Source organism: Megalops cyprinoides, chromosome 7, assembly GCF_013368585.1.
Source record: "Megalops cyprinoides isolate fMegCyp1 chromosome 7, fMegCyp1.pri, whole genome shotgun sequence".
Lineage (NCBI taxonomy): Eukaryota > Metazoa > Chordata > Actinopteri > Elopiformes > Megalopidae > Megalops > Megalops cyprinoides.
Window position 1 is genome coordinate 26,355,572 of NC_050589.1, and position 21,395 is coordinate 26,376,966.

The window sequence follows — 21,395 nt, forward strand, 5'->3', positions numbered from 1 at the left end:
CAAGTAGAGCCTTGATAATTGAACAGCCCAGTCCATGATTGAGGTAAATGATGAAAATGTTTCTTTTTTTAGTCAAAAGTCCCCTCCCTCCAGTATTCCTTTCACAAATAGCAGGACTACATGTTGTATTTACCAAAGACTTTTAATATCAAAATGCTCATTTTCATCCAAAAACAATTCACAAACAAGTCAATATTAATGAACTGTCCTTGCAGACACGAAAGTAATCTGAAAACAAATTAAGGAAAAAGATTGATCCTAAATGATTTTTAAATGCAATAGCAGGCACAGCGTCAGTAAAACATTTACTTTTCATGAAACTCAGCACTTAAATGTCTAATGTTTGCATTGCTCAAACAGACCTAACCTCTAAGTGATTTCCTCAGATGTGCCTTTGTAATTGGATGGTTGGTGATCTTTTTTTTCCCAGATTACTCCATGATTTCAGAGGCCTACCATTAATTTAAATGTTCAGGTTGTATTTGTCACGTATCATCTCTATCCATCCATAGTACAATAACTGGGTTTGATGAGGAAACTGTGTGGGAGATTCAATCACAAAATCCAAACAGGCCTTTTAAAAGAGAATATTCACTCACCAGACATTTATGTTCAAATCCCAAGGGAAACACCTCCTGGGAACAGTTTTAAAAATCCCCATGTTAAGTATGCAAAATTGCACTTGAAATGCCAGGTAACATGAAATGTAATAGAACTGGTAGTGTCTGGAGTCAGATAATTGAGTATGTGAGAACTGAATGGAATAGATGTGTGTCATAATCAAGTGTATGACTGAAGGTGGAGGTCTTTGATTGCTCAGATGCAGTGGTTTCTACTGATTAAAATAAATCTCATGGAATTTTTCTGAGTTATGGTTAGTCAGTGGCTGCTTAATTGTGGTTTGTTATAAACTATATTTGTACTATGTGCACCAACCAAGAATATATGAACACCTAGAGAGAACATTCAGTTCTTTACATGCTTATCACACTGTCTGTGAAAGAGAGCTTCTCCACACTGCCACAACAAGAAAAGGAGTGATGAATAAATACAACAAAGAATCACATTTCAAAAATAGTTTATTAACATTGGTCATGTTCACTTTATTTGAACACTCACTAATAACACTATTCCTGTTTACAAAGCATTATGACAATCAGCATTTATAGAAATCTCGATTACTGTAGCGGTTTTAAATTGTTCCGGAAAAGAAACAAAACAAAAAATGCAACAAAACAAATAAAAAAAAGTGTAGGACACTGAGCGGGAGATGCTCGCCAACAGTCTCCAAGGGCAACGGGCAGCCCTGTAGACACCATGACTTGCCCATGCAGACAATGAAAGATACAAAAAGAATATTCTTATATAGAAAGAAGTACAGATCTTGTGCATTGTAGGACATCAATGGGATTCTCACACACAAAACACTTTGTTACGGTATACATGCTCCACTGATGATTGGCCATTAAGGTTGAATAAATGTATCCCAGAATGCCTTGCTTTTCCGGCCATTCTGCTTTTGGCCATGTTGCCAATGAATTGCGCAAGATTCAGTTCTCTGAAATTCTGTCTCAGCAGCCCTTTCCGCACTCAGTACAATTTCCCTGCAGTTCTGTCTCATCACAATGCCACAACGCTCCAGCATTCCATTCCAGTGACCCCCTGATATGCATCTGCTGGTTCACAGAGCAATCCTTACATTCTTTGTGATAAGTGTACTGCATTGGAAAAAGGACATTACGCCCACAGTCTGTTCCTAATGTTTATTTTTTTAGGGTAACACTTTTGGTTGTTGTCATCCGTTTCCTTGAAGAACCCTAAAATAGCATTGACCTCTGACCATGGGCGACTGTTGCACTTGGCATCCATTCTCCAGCCATCAACATCTTAAAGACAGTGTTCTTTCTCGAAACTCAACATCATTTTTCCTGTGATACATCTTTTTTTTGGAGGTGCTTAAATGGAATTAATATTGAACAAGACACAAAGGCCGAAACTGTGGCGCTTGACTTCAAACTATTGATTTGTTTCCCCCCTTGTGGTTGAGGTACCAGTGTGGTGGAGCCTTGTGTTTGCCTGCTATCACTGTAGCCATCTCTATACAAGTCACAAACTGTACTCAGAACAGCAGTACCACCTGTGCACAGATCATGTTGGTACAAGTAAACTGTATAGTATACCACAGGATACAGGTAGTTCATTACTTCCAGACAATCGCAGGCATGAACACAGGACAGTCTATAAGGAATGCAATGGTGGCTGAAGCTTTTGTACCTGTTAATCTGACAAAACCTTTCAGAAACCTGGCTGGAGTTAGGACTGTTTAACTCAAGGCTTCTTGCACATAAGAGCCTTTCTTAATGAATCTTATAAATCTTTACACACAGACTTCTTCATACAATTTACCTCTATGCAAGTAAAGCGCACAATACATTGTGCTGCCCATTGTCACGTGCACAGACACACGGTTGGGCTAGATCAACAAGGTAGAAGGAATGACAAGGGTGTCAATACTGCGCGGCCAAAATGCAAACACTTTGAAAGTCTAAAATGGTAAGGTAGAGATCCGGCAAATGAGGGACAACGAAAGAGCATCTGGAACAACCGTAGGGTAGCTGAGGCAGCTGCTCTAATTCATGGCTGCAGACACAGGGCATATTAAACTGACTATTATGGTGGAAATATGTGGCAAATACACCACTAACGTTCCTGTAGACAAAGGATTAGCTGAGGAACACAGAAATGGCCGGTTACACTCCAGATTCCACAACTGCCCACAATTCTAAGAACTCTGGCTTTTATACCTGTGTGTACCCAGTTAGATCCATCTCAGCCACTTACCACACTCCCAACACTTGAGGGATGCTGGCAGCCAATGGCCATGTGGCACAGTGGCTAACTGCATAATAGCTAGCAAGGATCTGAAAATGCAGGTCTGTTTTATCGTAAACAAAGATCCTCAGTTCTAAAATTTTTAACATTTGAAATAAATGCACCATTCAATACCGCCTTTTTGGTGGCAATAACATTTATGAATTAGGGAGGGGGGATCCTACTGAGTCACTTTCTTCCCAGCTCAGAGCTTGTGAGGTGGGCTGTGTGTAAAATTGCTAGTGGGGATTCTCAGGCCTCTCGGTTTCTCTGTATTGATGGGGAAAAAAGCATTTCACATGTGACCGATCAAAACTACTCTTAAACACAGTCATGTCAAAAGTTCTGTCTGCATCAGTTTGATGGGTGAGTGGGACAACACTGGTTACTGGCAATCATTACAACCGATGCCTTGATGGTTGGTTACATTTCATTAAATATTGATCATCATATTTCTGTTTGGAACAGGTTGTTGGCCTGTGAAGCCTCATTTCACCTGCTGAAGGTGTGATCAATACACCTAGGATCGGGGACGCTGAGCTCAGAGCTGCTGCTCTCGAAATTGCCGCATCATCTGTCTCCATTACTGAGCTATTGAGGGCTGCAATCTCTAGAAGCTGAAGACCCAACCCCCAGGGTCGGCTGTCAATCATCACTTGGAAGGCCGCATTACCAGGAAGGCACTGAAAAACACCTACAGGGACCCCAATTTAGCACAAGTATTCATTCACTAAGCACTGACCCAAGATCAGTCTATGCCTTTTTCACATAACAATTGGGGTTACTGACTAAGGGTTGGATCAGTGGATCAGTGCTTTGGGCAGAATTTGCTGAAAGGGGCTCCTGCCGGCCCACACTGGCCACTGTACTGGGACTGTGGAGGTAAGGCAGCTTCGGCTGGTATCTAGATAACCACATTCTTTCATTCCTTTTCACCTGGGACCTACATGCCTGCGTTCTTGAGCTTGTGTTGAATAAGAGAGTTGGGGGTAGAAGGTCAGGATCGTACTGCTCCACATCGCCTGAGCCACGGTTCAGATTTCACTGCTGCCCTGGCTTCTCGCTTGACCGTCTTTGAAAGTGATGTTATCTCTGGCTGCGTGAATGCGGCCAGGGCCAGGAAGATTGATCCGTGTGGCACAGGGCAGGGCAAGCGGCATGGAAGGGCCATTTGCGAATCAGATTACATTGATTGCCATGCTTAATTTGCGGCTGTTGTGGTGATTAACCTTGCGCAAACAGATCAATGGCCTGGGGCGCACTGCCATATCACACCACCAGGGGGCTTCTGTTGGCATACTGAGGGGTGATGTCAAAGGGTCATATTAGTAGATCGGCAGCCTGGGTCCCATCTTCCTCCCTCAGACCAATCACGTCAAACCATCAAATCAATTTCTTCTGGCATCTGTTGTAACAAACTCGTATACTCCCAGCAACTTTGTCTTGTTAGTCCCCTCCCGTTTGCATGGCTCTCTACTGCTTTTCTGGCATTTACCAATCTATGATCAGCTTTTCTGTCCTTTGAATCATGCCTGAAACGCGTTAATCTGAGGTCACGGAAACGCGTACGGTTTGTCACGGACACTGTGCTCAGCGGAGTTTAATAAAGGAATGAATAGAGAGGTGTGGAATTTGGCATTGCTGATTTCAGGGCAGGCATCCCTTCTGCAGATGTACAGAAACCGGGTGACTGGCTGACTTTGTGCACAAGCAGGGCGCACCTCTTCCCCTCCTTCAGTATTAGCACAACCAGACGGTCACCTGTGCTGCCACAGCAGCCGGGCAGAGGAAGGGTTAAATGTGCCAGTCAAAGTTACGGTTGTGGATACCCGGACATCACCTGCCTGAAGAGGCCCGTCAGAGCACAAACTGCTCTGTGATTCATTCAGACCCAGAGGCCCCACCCCCAGTATATGGGCACAGGTATGTAGACGTGTGTAGACTGCAGGTATCAGAAACAGCCACAGACTCATTCTCCACGTTTTCGTCTTCTCACCATATGCAGTGATTTAATAGTTATGGCATGTGATTTAGATTGGGTCATTTTTCCCCATATTCATATATGTAAATTAAATCAAGGGATGCACAGCATGGAAGTACGGGGGGGGCAAATATATGCACATACATAAAAACATACATACATACATAAGCTTCTTTTTGTTACATACGTAGGAAGATATGCTGGTGGAAAAAACAACATAAAAAAGACCCATCGTGCCAAAAGAAGAAAAGAAAAAGTTAATTTGTAATGTCCATTTCGAACCCGTGTTACAGCCCCGTTTCTCTTACTTTTGGATGTGTGTTGGCGTTCTCCGTTTCCCTCCTCTTGGCCGAGCGAAATGTGAGATACAGTACAAAGATGGCATTTGGTAAAAGGTTACTCCTCTCGGTTTTGTGTCGTCAGTTGTTGGCTGGCGGCGGTGGCAGCGTCGTTGTTCCCCTGGCTCCCCCCCGCCCCTCACAACAACAGGCAGCCGCTCCTCTTCTTGCGCTTGCGCACCTGCAGCGCCGCCCTGGTGGCCATCTCGAACACCTCCCGCACGCCGTCCTTGGTCTTGGCCGAGCACTCCAGGTAGCCGAAGGCGCTGATGCGGTTGGCCATGTCCCTGCCCTCCTCAGGCTTGACTGGCTCCTGTTGAAGGGATGACAGAGAGAGGCACAAGGTGTCACCAAACAGTTGTAACCAAATCGGGCTGGTGCAGTGCTTAGGGAGCTGGAATTGTAACCCTAAGGTTCCAGGACTGACTCCCAGGAGAGGCTGTACTGCCGTGTGTAAATAAGTTGCTTAACTTGAATAGCTTGAGTAAATATCCACCTTTATAAACTGATTTCAGCAGAGTGGGGGTCCATTCTTTCTTTGGGTCTTACTGAGTCTCATCAACCCCTGTCCTACCGTCCACACTCAAGATTCACCCCCTTATTGGTCATTTTACACCCACGTTCTCATGAAAGCCCAAATGTTTCTGAATTGGTGAAAAGATGCAACAAATTAATTTGCTAGGGCCATAAAGATTAACTACGGGATTTGAGGATTGTTTCCTCATTTTAGGTTTGATGAGGAGGATTCAGTAGCTGCTGATCCGACACACTTCACTTGAATGCGACTCCTACAGTCTAGCTAGCAGAGCGGCGCAGACGCCTGGGAGTCCTGCAGCCTCGCGTTTCTGCTGCTCCGGCACAGTGCAGATCAGGCAGGCTGCGTCAGAGGAGTCCCCGTGACCCCGACATCTGGCACCGCTGTCATGCTTTCACTCAGCGGGGGAGGAAGCCGCCCCCCTGATGGATGGGGCTGTCACCTGCACGACGCAGCTCCGTGTCCCCTTCAACACGCACCGGGGGCTGTGACGAGCACGTCCTTCTGCCACTCGGCCCCCTTGCGTTTCGGATACTTCACCATCACGTCCACCTCCCACTGTCTCATGACACCCCCCACCCCCCGGTCTCACGCCGGCTCACTCTACATCCTGCTTAGGGGGTGAACACATTGGCTGAAAGCATATAACTAACTTTATCAAACCCAACGGTGTAGTCTACTATAAACAAACAGGGCAGACGAAAATATTCTGTATATTGACCAGTCAGTTGGTTCTGGGCAGTTCTATTGAAAGTTCTGTCTGTCTCTGCATTGGTTGTTGCTCTAAGTGCTTTGCATCTCTGGCTCGTTATGAATTCTCTTCAGTCTGAGACAGAGCATCTATAACCAGCACAGCACCACAGCTGATACCAGAATGTCCTGTTCCCACCTCGAGTCTCCCAGACAAGGAAGTAAAGGAGGACAGAATGAACGTAGGAGCTGAATATCTGCTGTTTAATACAGAATACCTCATCTTGTGCCGTCTCAGCAGTTGCATTCAGTGAGCAGAGCCACTCCCCTAATTCTGCTCAAAGGTTCACACCTCTGCTTAACTGTGTGGCCCGAACAGGGCGGGCAGCTTGTGACACTGCATGCATTGGCCACGCTTCCTGCTGCAAACTAGCTTGTCGCACAACCCCACCACTGCAGGGAGCAGCAGTAACAACACAGGGAAGGTGAGAGCTTTTCATTACATTACATTACATTACATTCACTTAGCAGATACTCTTATCCAGAGCAACTTCCAGCACAATAAAACATAAGTGTATCCATTCAAGTTACAGTGCTCTGTACAGAGCTACAGTGTACAGAGCTACAGTGTCAGACCAAGCTAATAACACGTTCAGACCAGTGAGCATGAGCATAATACTATTCAAGCCCTACCATGCAACCTGACCAGGCAACGGAAGCCAATCACACTGCTTTGCATCAGTCACTAACTGGGCTCAGATCACATCCCCGTCAGTTTGCAGTGTGTGATACGCTGGGGATGAGGAAACAGCAGGGTGGATATCTGCAACTCATGGGGGAAGTGCAAATGGATGAACTACACCTCCAGTCCTAATTCTCAGGTAGGCAAAGAGTCAGCAGCATCCAGGGCCCAGTACACAGACGGACCTCTCCAAAAACCCGCCTCGCCAATGGTCATAAACTACAAAGAAGGTTGCTGCTTGTGTCTGTTTTTGTGCAAGTGTCTGGGAGCCACCAGGCAGAGAACTCGAGCCAGGGAGGTCAGGTCTGATTGGCTCATTTCAGTTTTATCACTTTACAAACGCTGTGCCCTGAAGTAGGGCGCGTTTCTGTGCTTCCACGCATCAAATGTGTATGCGGGTCTTCCACCCCAACGCTGAAGTTTGGGGTGCATGGGTCCTGGCGGTTTTCAGGGTGAAGGACGGCCCTGACTACTGCTGACTTAGTCCCTCACACCCCTCCTCCTCTGTATTAAAAATAGCCCCAGCCCCCTAAGGCTGGAAAAAGCCGACTGTGTCACTTACTCACGGAGGAGAGGAAGGAGTGACGGGGTGGCCTGCTGGGAGACACAGCCACTTGCGCAACACAGCGACTGTGTAACACAAGATGAAACCACGGAATGAGGCTTCAGCTTTGCCATTCCAGCACATATGACACACGTTTCATTCAACCGCCAGTGTGTGCCTAACTGCAAACACCCCTGTCCCCTCAGAAAGCTCTGCAGCGGAAACAGGGAAGGCAAAACTGTTAGCGGTTTCGGTGACGGAATGAGTCATAAACACCAATTCTGATCGTTTGCTGCTCCAAAACACCCAGCACCCCCCGTCCTCAGAACAGCATGTCACAGAGGAATGCCAGATGTCTAAAGACAGCACAATGAGAGTGATAAGTCTGATCCAGTGATGCTCTAGCTGTGACTTCATTCTTATTAATCTTGTGTTTTATTTACCATTTCCTGATTTATTTTTCAGTCATTTTATTGTATTTACTTGTTTTATTGGCTGTCTAAATTATGCCTTAAAACATTTTTATTTACTGTTGCTACAATTTATGGGTGTTGCTTTTCTAATTGTACTTCAGATACGGTACTGTAAGCCCTAAAAATGTGGTATTAAAAGCAAAATAATGAGCAAAAATGGTGTAAATACAGCCTGTTCCCATCGGTCCAATGTTCTTACGACCAATTCAGTGGCAGAGTGGTGTTGTGGTAAGGAGCAGGGCTCATAACCCAAAGGTTACAGTTTTGATTTCCCAGAAGGCCACTGCTGTTGTACCTTTGGGCAAGGTACTTAACCTTGACTGCCTCCGCAAACAGCCAGCTGAGTAAATGGATGGTAGCTATGTAACTCACTCTGGCTAAGAAAATATGACACTAATATAAGGCGACTGTCAGGAAAAGGCGTGGCCTGGATGCGTGAGGGAGACGCCCACCTGCTTCATCTTGGCCAGCTCCCTCCGTGTGTGCTCGTCATTACGAAGGTCCTTCTTGTTCCCCACCAGGATGATCGGGACGTTGGGACAGAAATGCTTCACCTCCGGGGTCCACTTCTCTGGGATGTTCTCTGCAGGGGGGGTAGGGGGGGTGAGGAGGGTGGGGGTTTAGGGGGAAGCTGAATTTAACATCAGTGACACTCAGAACCGATCACCCCTTTGCTGAACCCACCACAAACCCAACAATGGAATTAACCTGAATCTACGTGTACGGTGGAAATGAGAGAGGGGGATTTCTAAGGCTTCTTTGTTTTTTTACTGATCTGAGTAATGCCAACAGTTTCTGGTGACAGATTGAGACAAACCACTGATTCGTTATGTGGAGGGTTTCTGCATTCTATTTGTGTGAAATCTGCCTTCTATTTTTAGAACTTATGAAGAACAGACTCAAAAATAATTTGAAGGGTCACGCTAAAGGGGAGGCCCTGGGGACCTGCGGGTTCTGATGAATCATCACTGATCCTCATGCACCATGAGCTCAGCACCAGAAAAAAGAACAATGTCCCAAATCACATGGCCACACCCCCTTATGCTATCCCTCCATTTCATTCTGCGCTTCTCAAACTTCAGTAACACAACGCCCTTTCAGAGAGCACGAGCCGTCAGAGGACACAGCTTCATCTACTGCTTCCTCATATTCACCTTGATGCAGTGGCGGCTGGTGAGCTGGAAACAGGGGAAGCGGAAACACTACCTTTAAATCTATCACTACTTTCCTGTTCCCTTTTATCCTCCTTGATTAACAATAAAACAAATAATTCACAGAATAATCGACACCAATCGCGTAAATAGAGTAAATGATTATGCTTGCGAAACAACGCTGATTGTCTGTAGTTTGTGTGCTTGCGAAAGCTACAACGTGAGATCTGCCTTGATGTCAGATCAGGTCGTGATGGGCTCGTGGAGACACATTTAAGCTTTTTTAGAGTCCTGGTTCTATTGTACTCTGAGGCAAGTTGTGATTTAATATAAAAGCCCAAGCCTATATAAAAGTGGATTGAACCAGTTTACTGTACCACGAATAAATGGGTGGGTGAACAAGCTACACAAGTGATCTTAACCAGCCTATGCCATCAGAACCAATCACTCAGAATTCCCTAAGCGGCTACAGCCGTAGTTTCCTCAAATGAATCATCATTAAAAGAGAGAAAGGCCTCAGGGCTCCAGAGAAGCAGGACAAACAGCAGTCAGTGTCTGCAGCAAGCCATTCCCGACCCGCAGGGCCCTGATGACCCGACCGCGTCCCCTACCCAAGCTGTCTGGGCTGTCGATGGAGAAGCACATGAGGATGACGTCGGTGTCGGGGTAGGAGAGTGGTCGCAAGCGGTCGTAGTCCTCCTGGCCCGCTGTGTCCCAGAGCGCCAGTTCCACCTGCGGCAGACACACAGCAGAGTGAGGGAGAGAAACGCACACATCCTGTCTTACACACAGACACACACCCACATATTGTCTGTGTATTTTTATTGGTGTCTGTTTTGCATCACTAAGGAAAGGTTCTCACAGACACACATAAATATATAAATCTCCTATGTACATTACACACAGATTAACAAGTGAACATACAATAGAAAGCTCAGACAGACACACACACCACACACACACACACACACACACACACACACACACATATATACATATACACATATACACACACACACTTAATGAAAATCCACTCCTCACGAAGAAATTCAAACCAATATTACACAATGCTGCACAATCATCTTAACACTAACCTTAGGAAATGTTTGGAGTATTTGAGGCATAGCATAACACTCCATTTATCAGTATATACCAGTATATACCTAAACCACAGTCTATGGTTTAGGCATGTTGCCAATGATAGTGCGGTCAGTTACATGGCGACAGTGCACTGTGCTGTATCATACAGACTAACTGAAGCCATGGAGTGACAAAAGGAATCCAAAGCCAAATCCACTCATGTCCTACTCAGAGTTCACGGCCCACAATGCCGTGCAGTGGCAAGGCAGAGGTATCTTTGAGCGAGTGCTAAGTACACTGGATCAGTGACGGGGGAGGGGGCAAACTCCACACAGATAGCCAGCGGTCTGGATGTGGTCTGCCTCCCCTCTGTCCCCTGGCTCTGCCAAATCATCTGCATGTTGAAATATGGGCATGTTAACTATCGCTGCGCATTCCAACAGGAGCAAGTCACGTCTTTAAAGGAAGAGAAACGGCTGATGAGTAACACTGTGTGAGAGATGAATCTGTCGGACGCTTCTCGCAGATAGCAGTGGCTATGCTCGTCAGAGACGGCACGGCGAATCGTGCTGAAACAGCGGCTCCGTCAGATGGTAGCGTGCGGCTTGAAGGCCTCACGGAGGCAGGGTGCCTCCGTACCGGGCTTAGCAGGCCGGACCTGGTTATACACGGCGCTAGCACACGATTGGGCAGGGCTTAGAGCTATCGCCACATTTCCATCATCGTGAACGGCACGTTCATCCAATTAAGAGCCGGGAACAAATGCAAATCAGACAGCGGCCACCCAGGTCAGACCACAAGCACTCCTGATCTACATCCGTCTTTGCAGATACCCATTTAAAAGAAATTCACTTTCCACTTCACATAGCTCATATCATTAAGCGTAAATCAGCTATACACTACAAGCCATGTCTCCTGACCGGGTCTCTAAAGGATGTAGTTACTCCTTTGACACGCTGAACAGGAGCTCGCGGAGTAGATCTGGGTAGCTTTAAGGAGGCGACAAATTCGGAGCATCAACAAGCCGGTCCCCCTGGATCGACTGTCAGGGTGTTTATGAGAAAAAGGGCAGGAGAAGAAAAACAAGCACTATGTTTAGAGCCGTCTGCGCACTCAGGGGGGGAGAACAGCATGTCTCCCGAACCTCTCCATTTATCCTAAACGAGGAATGTTGGGGAGCCGTGCCCAGAGAGTTAGCTAGTGAGAGTCGCTGAAAAGCCCTGCCTCCTGTGACCAACTATAACCCCCCTGCCTCCCTTCCCTATTCCAGATTTCCTTTGGGACAGACAACATGCCCTCTCACGTAGGAAATGAGCCCCTATTATATCAGATTGAGTCAGAGGGCGGGGCTTTCCATGTTCCCAGTCCTGCAGGAAGTTGGAGAGAAGCCATTTCCTGTTTCAAGCACTGACCCACCAGATCACCAGAAAGTACCACCCCTGATTCCCACTGCCCCCCATGACCAAAGCAATGAGTCTAGATCAGTTGAATTATGGATACGGTTAAGGTCAGGATTAAAGTTCAGTGGTACAGGCTCCATTAAATCCGTAGAGACAGCATTCTGACTCTCCTCCCTACACCTCTGATAAAGGCCACTCACTACCACAACTGCACCACCTGGGGGTCAGCTAGAAGGCCTATTCTGCCGTTGGAAATTAATTTGTCACCATGGCTGTCAAAACTTACATTTGTTAGATCCTCGAAAGGAAACTGCTGACTAATGGTTGCATCGGCCACATTTATATATTCTTCCTTGTCAATTCCATTACTGACCCTGTCAAGATCTGGAGGTGTGCGTGTTTGCTTTTCTGAGAGGAGCAATTTGCTTTCTCGACAAGCTGCCGTATGTTCATCATTCTGGGACCGTCTGACATGAGTTTGCTCACACTCCGAAATCAGCCGCCGTTACCTGGCTCTGCTTTGTTTTCTTTCATTTTCTTTATACCCCTGGTGCTGCTCGCACAGAACGGGGAAGGAATCCAGAGTGAGTCGGGTACGCCGCAGCTACGCTGGGCTTTAACTGGAGGCACTGTGCTTTCCCTCTCGGTGTGTTGTTTAAGGCTGTGTCCTGCATAGCTCTTTGAAGTAAACTCATTAAAAGGCTATTCAAATTATATGTGAAATAACTAAGAATGCTGGCAAACAGCAAGCAGGTGCACATTTCTTACTACTTGAAGAAAGAGGGCACTCAACGGCCATCTGTGGAAGTTGTGATGTCACAGAGGCCTATCCTGCTCACCTGCTTCCCGTCCACCTCGATGTCGGCGATGTAGTTCTCGAACACGGTGGGCACGTAGACCTCGGGGAACTGGTCTTTGCTGAAGACGATGAGCAGGCAGGTCTTCCCGCACGCTCCATCCCCCACGATCACCAGCTTCTTCCGGATGGCTGCCATTGCTGGAGAGGAAACACAGGGCAGTTTGGGTCACTTCAGTTTGGTTCAATTTCAAGAAGGGTGGAGTTGGGTGGGGCGGGGTGTCAGAGTGAAAGAATGCCGGCGAGTTCAGGGGAACATTCTAGGTTGTTAGAAAGAGAAAGGAGACAGAGAGAGAGAGAGAAAGCAGACACCGTGGGAGAGAACAGGGAGATCGCAGGAAAGCGGTAAATAACAGGTCAAGGCATTGGCAGTTGAATATCACTGCTGTTGGTTAAAATAATGTTCTTTTATTTTAAAAAAAGTACACATTTTTTATGGTTGTGGGAAACATCTGAAGTGCTCCAAGCTCCTCAAGGCCAAATCTGGACATGTTTTAGAACAAGCGGGGGGGGGACCAGCTGTTAAAAAAAAAAAAAGAAAAAAAAAAAAAAAAAAGAAGAGAAAAAAAGGAAGGTGATCTCAGGCTGTTTTGGAACCCCACCCTTTTCCTTTCCTACAGCAGGCTGCGGAAACAGGGATAAGCTGGCCTGGAAACTCTACGGCAGGGCTCGGCGTGGGACACTCGCTTCCTAAAATAGCCCCAACACAATTGCCGTGTGAAGGTGTGGGGAAGCGCGGCAGCTTCCTGCCTTTCCCACCGGCCGTTACCCCTCGACACTCATCTGCGGCTCTGCACGGGATGCTCGCCCACACGGCCTCCCGACCCGCCCTCTCAGGAGGGAAGTGGGAACTATAGGACCTCTTCACAAAAAAATGAGCTCATTTGGCATATCGTCTCCCATTGTTCGCTGGGACAAGACTAGCAGTGAGGTCAGAGATGTCCGAAATCCAAACTGCTGCCAAAGGGAGTGGCGTGGTGAGGTGGTGAGCCAGCGCAGATCAGCTTTGCTCACCTCACACCCCCGAGGAGGCCGTGTTATCTCTCAAAAGCCCCCTCCCCCCACCCACCGCCTCACTGCCACAGAACATGTCCCAACAGAGTCCGGTGGAGCTCATGGGAGATACAGATGAGCAGCCTATTGCTTCAGAATGCAGAAGAGACAGTGAAACAGGGTGTCTTTTCTTTGCTCTAAGCTGTCAGCCTGTCTCTGCTTAATAGAAATCTTTACTTTTTGACAAGCAACTTCCAGGATGCAAGACACTTGCAGGAGAACCTGAGGACATTTCCCCTCAGCTCAAACACCCGTTTTTACCACCAAACCATTATCTGCTACACGGTTAAAACTCATCTGCTCAGGGCACTTTCTCTCTGAATGCAGTGAGCACCACCCACGTTCGGTAAAACTATGCACCTACTCAGTACCGGCCTATGCATCTACGCAGTGCAGGGTGTGCTGTGGAGCGCGCCGCATCGCTGCACCGCCCCGTCACCTGCTCTGCGGCAGCTGGACGGTCGGTGGAGAGAAAGTGCCCTGACGTGCTGACAAACTTCAGAAGTGGGTCAGAAACCTGTGTACCAGCAGCCCTGCAGTTTGCCAGCTGCGTACAGCGCGCACCCTACGTGCAGCTGTGATGCTCCAGACAGAACCCGGGCATCTCATTTCATGGGGAAATTTCCCCCGTTACACGGCCGCAGCTTAAATGAAAGTGCTGCCGGTGGCTAGCCCCGGAGGTGCTCTCCGACGGAGATGGATGCAGTACCTGCGCCTCACAGGTGAGCAGCAGCGGTCTCATCAGCCCCCCGGGGCCCGAGCGGTGTCACATCCATTACGACCGGGAAGAAATTAGACCTTTTTTCAAACCCTTCCCTGCATCTGTCTCCTTTCCTTCTAACCTGGGGGGCTGCAGAAACACATTTGTAGTCCGGCCCCATCTAGCTGGGTGCAGTGACACAAACTCACACACACACACACATACACACACACACACACACTCAGAGAGAGAGGCTGATCAATACAACAGGCCAACAAGTGGACAATAATGGAGTGAGGGGGGATAGGTGAGGAGATGAAGCCCTGGCTGCCCGCCAAGCCCGGTAAAGATCTACGCCTCCAGATCCCGTTCACTGATGCCTCACTTCAATACGAACCGGGGGGAGCTATCGACCACGCCTGCTGACTGACTGTCGGGCCGGCAAACCAGGGAGAGGGGAGGGGCGGGACGGGCCTGCTGGAGGCCATTACTTATAGATTAGGAGACACTTAATAGACCATCTGCGCGGTCAAAACTTCTCCTCGACTTTGGGGGGGGGTTGTCCACTCTGCCCTCCCCTCCCTCCTCATGCTGAGGACTCTGTTCATGGTGTTCATGGTACCTGGTGTTAAGCTCACCTGGGTGTTAAGGTACTGTAGCCTGCATGTCACACAGAGCGGAAGAATACCTTGTTGTGAACAAGTAATTTTCCTAACGCTGTATCACTGTTGTTGCAGCACGTCTGCCAGTGAATGGTAATTAAAACTGATGTTGGAACACATACTCAGTCAAAGCTTTTCTGAAGTTGCAGCCTTTGGTCTTTTGTGGTCTTTCTTTGTAGGGATATCAATGTTTTTGGAGCACGAAAACAGGCATTTTTTTGTGCCACGGTCAAAGAACTGTATTTTAGTCAATGTTCACAGCGGCACGACTAACACATGAAACGTGTTAGTCCAACATCATCAATGTTTCCTTTTTAAACAAAAGTCATAATGATTTATGCTTTTAAAACAAGACAGTGTCCTTTTTCATTGTACAGTTCTTTCATGCATGATTTAGCATTCAAGACTCATAAAAACCCACAAAATATTTATATCAATGTGCTAACTGGGTATAGTGTGAATTCACGAATTAGAAACTGGCTGAAAAGCAAGACAGCTGGAATTACACTAAAATTTAACTAGCAGAGAAAGAACATTCAGTGAGCCACACCTGCATTTCTTTCCAAGTGTTCCTCTTTAATGTTAGTGTTTTCAAGAGCCGTTTCATGTGAGCTTCAGGGCCGTAGGCTGGAGCGGACTTTTCTCTGTGTTTTTCCATCACGCTCACAGCTCCTCCTTATGGTGGCAGCCTTTCTGAAAGCCCTGCTTTCTCACTGTGACTGTGCCCTTATGACACACTGGAACACACCAAAGATGTCTTTCACAAGCCTCTAGTTTCTAAGGGTCAAGGCGGTATCTGTGAAAAAAAAAAAACCTCTTTTGGAGGATGTGTCAGGCAGGGTTTGGGGCGACCAAGTCAATGTCTCCACTTTTTGGGTCAAACTATGAGCCTTTATGTTGATTCAGTGTTTACCTGAGCATTTTGGTTATGGGGGTGTTCCTACCATAAACAGACTTTTATATATACTTGACATTAAAATACAAAATCATCAGCAACAACAACCAGAATCATATTCTCCTCTTCCATGATTTCAGAGGCAAATTGTGATTTCACACACAAACACACAACACGTATCCTATTTGTAGATAAATCATAGGGGGCAGTGTTGAGCTCACCGCAGCAGGCTAAGCAGAGTGTGTGGAATCTGGTATGTTTGCAGAAGGTAGAAGAGAGCAGAGCTGTGTTTGCTATGGTGGTCCCCTCTCAACTGAACAGCACAGCACTGAACTGACTGCTGCTTTTTAGCGGCCAGCGTGCAAAAGGCAGCCTCATTTGCTAGGGGTTCTGACCTCATAGTTAAAACTGCAGCCCCAGAATCCACGTCCAAGGTTCCACTCTGAACGAGCCTGCTTTTGGAGCAGAGAAGAATCAACACAGTGCCAAAAAAAAAAAAAAAAAAAAGCAGCGCCACTGGCTGGATAGAAGGAACAGAGAACCAAGAACTGGCCCAGCTCACAGCATGTCCTGCCCTCTGCCTGGCCGTGTACCTAAGGCATGTTCTGCACAGAGAGTCACCAGGGCACGGGTCACCCTGGATGTCTGAAATATACCCTCAGGTCAGGGCGTGAAGGACATCTATCCCTCACGCAAACCAGCGAACGGATGAGCGCAGAGGCCCAATTCTGTTAGCGTGTTGCGAGACGCTACAGGAGGACAGAGGGAAAGCGGGTCAGCCTCGTCGCCTCCTCTCCCTGGAGACAGTAACGGCCTCCCGGGGACGGGCGGCTGCTCCATCCTTTCATTTCTCATCATGACACCTTGGCACGAGAGGGGCTCTAATTACGCACGCCGCTGCGGGTTCCCCGCTCGGCGCCTGCTCTACCTTCCCTTAAAAATGCAATGAAACTGAATCACACAGTTTATTACTATCACACATATTTTGCATTTTTCAATTACTGAAAGAAAAATATGAGCGCCCGTTCTTGGGAAGCCGTAAAAAAAAAAAAAAAAAAAAACGGTGGCTAACCACTCAATGAAAACAGTCTCAGCCTGGATGCTCCTTTTTACACTGCCACCAGTCAAAGCTGATAAGAGCTTTGGCAAATACATTTCTTTATTGCTCTGTCTTTATAAAAGAGGCCAATAAAACGACTGCATGCTTTAAGGGCTACTATTTAAGATCTTATTATTCAAAAGGGTCACAGTGGCCCCTATCAAAGTGACAAGCAAGTGAAGAAAATAAAAGGAGAGGTAATTTCATTTAGATAAACTGCCTTGCAGCAAAATGATTTAAACAAAACACTTAAGGATCGTTGAGAGGAGAACATCACCCGGCCTGAGCACCGGCCTTTCCTTGGCCCTCTCTGTAGCTGGGGAGTGGAGTGTCTGCACGTCACTGTGCTTTCAGCCTCAGGTACCTGCCTCATTTGCTTGCTGAGGGGCTGAACGGCCTGCCTCGGCAGCATTCAGCTCTCACCAATGACAGCTCGCTCCTTCCTGGCCATCTGGTCAACCTGTGCTTATGCTGGGAAACAGCAGTTTGCGTTGTCTCAGCCGACACACGGTGCACTTACCAATGCTTTCCTAAATCTCCTCTGCCATGGCTTCCAGGGACCATTCCCCTTCTTCCCAAAGCCACATAAATAAAAAGAGAAGAGAAATGTTCTCTTCTCGTCTGCCCATCCTGCTTGGTGGTCCGAGGCCTTCCCAGGGACCGAGGGGAGGGGGTCTGAGGTTACCGTGATTTGTGGCCTCAGGTCACACCCTCACATCAACCTCTACTGGTGAACAATGCCTTTTTTATTTTGGATGTTTCCTGTTCCAAAGGGACAGAATCAGGTGTTTAAAGCTTTGACCTGCTGGTGAATCCCTCAGAGTTGCCGAGCGCCCCGTCATTCCTGAACTGTAAAGGCCTTTGCGGCTTCCTGATTTACGGTAATGTTCCACCTTGTCCTGCGGTAATGTCACTGCTCCAGAGGCTACAAGCTTCATATCCTCCGAGTCAGGATTAGAAAATTCCCCATCAGGAAATCAATCCTCTTTCCAAATGGAAAGTTTTAGGTCTGGCACTTGTAAGGCAAGTGGCATACGAATATGGTAGTAAACCGAAACTGGCAAAAGACAAGCTCTATATGGGGGAAAAAAATGACTTCAGCATAAAAAGGACATTCCAGCAGTGGCAGCTCTCAAAACCAACCCTGAGAAATACATATAGCGCCATTAACAGACCAAAACAAGCAGTCATTCGTTAAGAAGCGGGCGGCCGAGCTCAAGACGTCAAGCCCGTGTTTCGGCAGTGGCAGAGCCTTGCGGAGACGAGGAGATTGAGTGTCTGAAGGCGCAGGGAGGCCAGGAAACAGACGCACAATAAAAATGGTGCTGTCAGGATAAGGAATCATTCTCTTCATGGGAGTTCGTGGTGGGGGGCTGTGCTGCATTGGAATGACCTCCACTGCTACTCAGACTGCAAACTCACCTTTCAGCACATTAAATCAGGCAGGGCGTGTGTATGTATGTGTGCATGTGTGTGAGTCAGAGAGTGAATGTATACAGTGCATGTGTACATGTGTATACAGTATGTATGAGTGTACATGCACATCATGCAGGTACGTGTGTGTGCATGTATACTGTATATGTACATGTGTGTCTGAGAGAATGTATTTGTGTGCGTGTGTGTGTGTGTGTGCGTGCATGTATGTACGAATGAGAAAGACTGTATGCATGTAGACAGTGAGTGTATGTGTGTATACAGAGTGGGTGTATATGTCTGTGTTTTGTGTGTATACAGTGAGTGAGCGTGTGTGTCTGTGTGTGTATACAGTGTGTGTGTGTGTGTGTGTGTGTGCGTAGTGTGTGTCTGTGAGAGTGTGTGTGCAGTAGAGGACTGCGAGCTGGCTGACACACTGAGTGATTGGGTGAATACCAGGACACGAATGCTCGCCCCGTGAAACAAGACAATCCACTTCCTGTGCAGGGGAGGAGAGTCTGGCAGCAGCACGGTCTGCAAGGGCCTACACACAGCAACAACAGAAGGCTGAGGCAGAGAGGACACAGCTACACCACCCCCAAACTCGACACAGCACTGCCGAGCCCGGCCAAGAGCCCAGGCAGATACAGCTCACCGTGTCACACATGCCACCAGCAGAACTGCAACTCAAGAAAATAAAGGGAAGCTGCTTGGTCTTTTCACCTCAGCTTCTGTCTTAGTCGCGCATACTTTTCAGACCCGCATCCTTTGGCATCCGGCACAGTCACAAACACGGGCCTAACCCATTTATCCATAGCACAAATTCGAAAGGATTTGTGTGAAAGGAGTGAGATTGCCTCACATGATGATTCTGCTTAAGAACAAATTACTGGAAGGAACAAGACATCTCCTCTCAGAGGGCGAGAGGGTTCTAAAATGATTCAAACAAAAGTTAAATAGACAGAATAGGTATTGATTTTCCGCAGGGGTTCAATTGGTACTAATAAGATTTAGACAGAAAGGATTAAGGTGCAGTCGGGTATTGAAAGGCAGGGTTTTAGAAGAGGCCGGTTCCTTCCAGCCCCTTAAATCAAGGCCGGATTCTCGTACTTCAGGAATGAAATGTACTCAACCTGAATAAGCTATTCCGTTTTGAATACAAATAAAGCAATAAAAAATAAAACCCCTCAAATATACCAGATGTGCACACAGAAAGAGGCACTCAGCCTGGTTTGATGGTCCCTGCCTTCTTTCTGGCCACACTGGAAGTGGTTCTGTTTCACGCTTCCAGTAGAAGCTGAGTTTGTGGAGGCAGCGGTCTGCTGACTTGCCTCAGCAGACCTCAGGAATGGTTTGGCAGTCTGGCGTGGCTGTCTGAGGTGAAGGGAGAGGCCGTGTACCCACGCTCTCCCTTACCGTTCTACCCTGCCACAGGCCCCGCCCGCAGCCAAACAGAGCTCGATTGGAGGGGGGTCAGATTTCGTCTCGCGACAGACCAGTTTACCAGGCTCATTTTGGATCCTCTCTTTCATTGAATGCTACTGCCTTAGAAGCCTTGTTTTGGATCCTCTCTTTCACTGAATGCTACTGGTGAGGCTCATTCTGGATCCTCATTTGCTGAATGCTACTAGCTTAGAAGCCTTGTTTTAGATCCTCTCTTTCACTGAATGCTACTGGTGAGGCTCATTCTGGATCCTCTTTTGCTGAATGCTACTGGTTTAGAAACGTCATTTTGAATCCTCTCTCGCTGAATGCTTGGCCCTGTTTAGCAGCCTTGTTTTGGGATACTCTCTTCTAGGGGGCCCTCCAGAGATGTGCTCCCCGCAGTGTGGTCTACTGACTCAAGTGTTTGCTGTTCAAGGATGAGTGCACAGCAATCCAGGATGTTCCTGGGGGACAATCCCAAAATATAGCCAGCCTGGGGCAACAGGCAGGTCTACCATGCCTGGATCTTATCAGCTTGGTAACAGATCCTGCTTACTGCATTAATTGAGAGGCTACAGAGGTTCAGACCATGTCCCGATGAAGATAAAACTGCCGTTGGGAAAAGCCATGGTAACATTTACTGGCACGACGTAGCAGCTCATGAAGTGTAAAGATCTAAGCAGCGAGATGCATTTTTTTCCTCAGAGGAAAATTAGAGTCAGGCTTGAATGAAAATCCTCAGGAACAAATTTGAAGTTGTGAAATATGAGTAATGAGAGGAAGGCATTGTGTTCATTTTTCCTCATTCTCATCCTGGTGGGTTAATGACCCGCAAAGCTCATCTGGCAGTTTTTTTTTGGGAAAAAAAAAGGCCCTCTGGATTTGGAGAATTAGCGCCAGTGCCGGCACAGTCACAAAATTGATCATAACCGTACTAAATCAACTGCTGGAGCAGAGGCAGGGAACTCCACTCATATTATACAGAAATTTCCGAAGTAAAGGCTGGAGTTCTGATGCAGGGCCCAGACACAGACACAGAGCAGTGAGTAGGAGTTTAGAACACAGAGATACGGTCTGTATCTCACACAACATACACACGCACACACACAAATACAAGGTACTACCACTTCCTCTTCTGCTCAGGGACTGTGCCCAGGACAAAGGTAGATCTGTTGTCTGAATAATATATTAACTAATATTATGATACATTATATTATATAATATTCCAGACCACACAGAGTTGGCTTTGTAGGGTCATTTGAGGAAAAAAATGTTATCAAGGGTTTGTTAACAGAAGCCCACAGAAGTTAAAAAGGGGAGTTAGGGAGGTGAAACCATAATCAACAGCTTATCGCAGCCTGGGGGAGATCTCCAAGTCATGTGCCGAAGGCAAAGCTTTTTTTTAAATTGTGTGGAAGTGAAAGGAGTGAGGGTATTGTGCAAAAAAAAAAAAAGGAGGACGGTGTAACCATGGGCGTGCATGTGTC

At 47.2% G+C, this 21,395-nt stretch overlaps 1 protein-coding gene across 1 annotated transcript in view; it reads right to left on the reverse strand.

Moving 5' to 3' along the window:
* Nucleotides 1-1,138: 1,138 nt before the first annotated feature.
* Nucleotides 1,139-21,395, reverse strand: part of LOC118781204 (rho-related GTP-binding protein RhoA-D) — a 36,007-nt gene continuing 15,750 nt past the window's right edge. Inside the window, exons 2-5 of the mRNA XM_036534133.1 lie at nt 12,645-12,802; nt 9,937-10,057; nt 8,627-8,757; nt 1,139-5,503 (exon numbers count right to left, since the gene is read on the reverse strand). Of these exons, the coding sequence (XP_036390026.1) occupies nt 5,330-5,503; nt 8,627-8,757; nt 9,937-10,057; nt 12,645-12,800 (582 nt within the window). The 5' untranslated portion in view covers nt 12,801-12,802 and the 3' untranslated portion in view covers nt 1,139-5,329. The remainder of the gene's footprint in view (nt 5,504-8,626; nt 8,758-9,936; nt 10,058-12,644; nt 12,803-21,395) is intronic.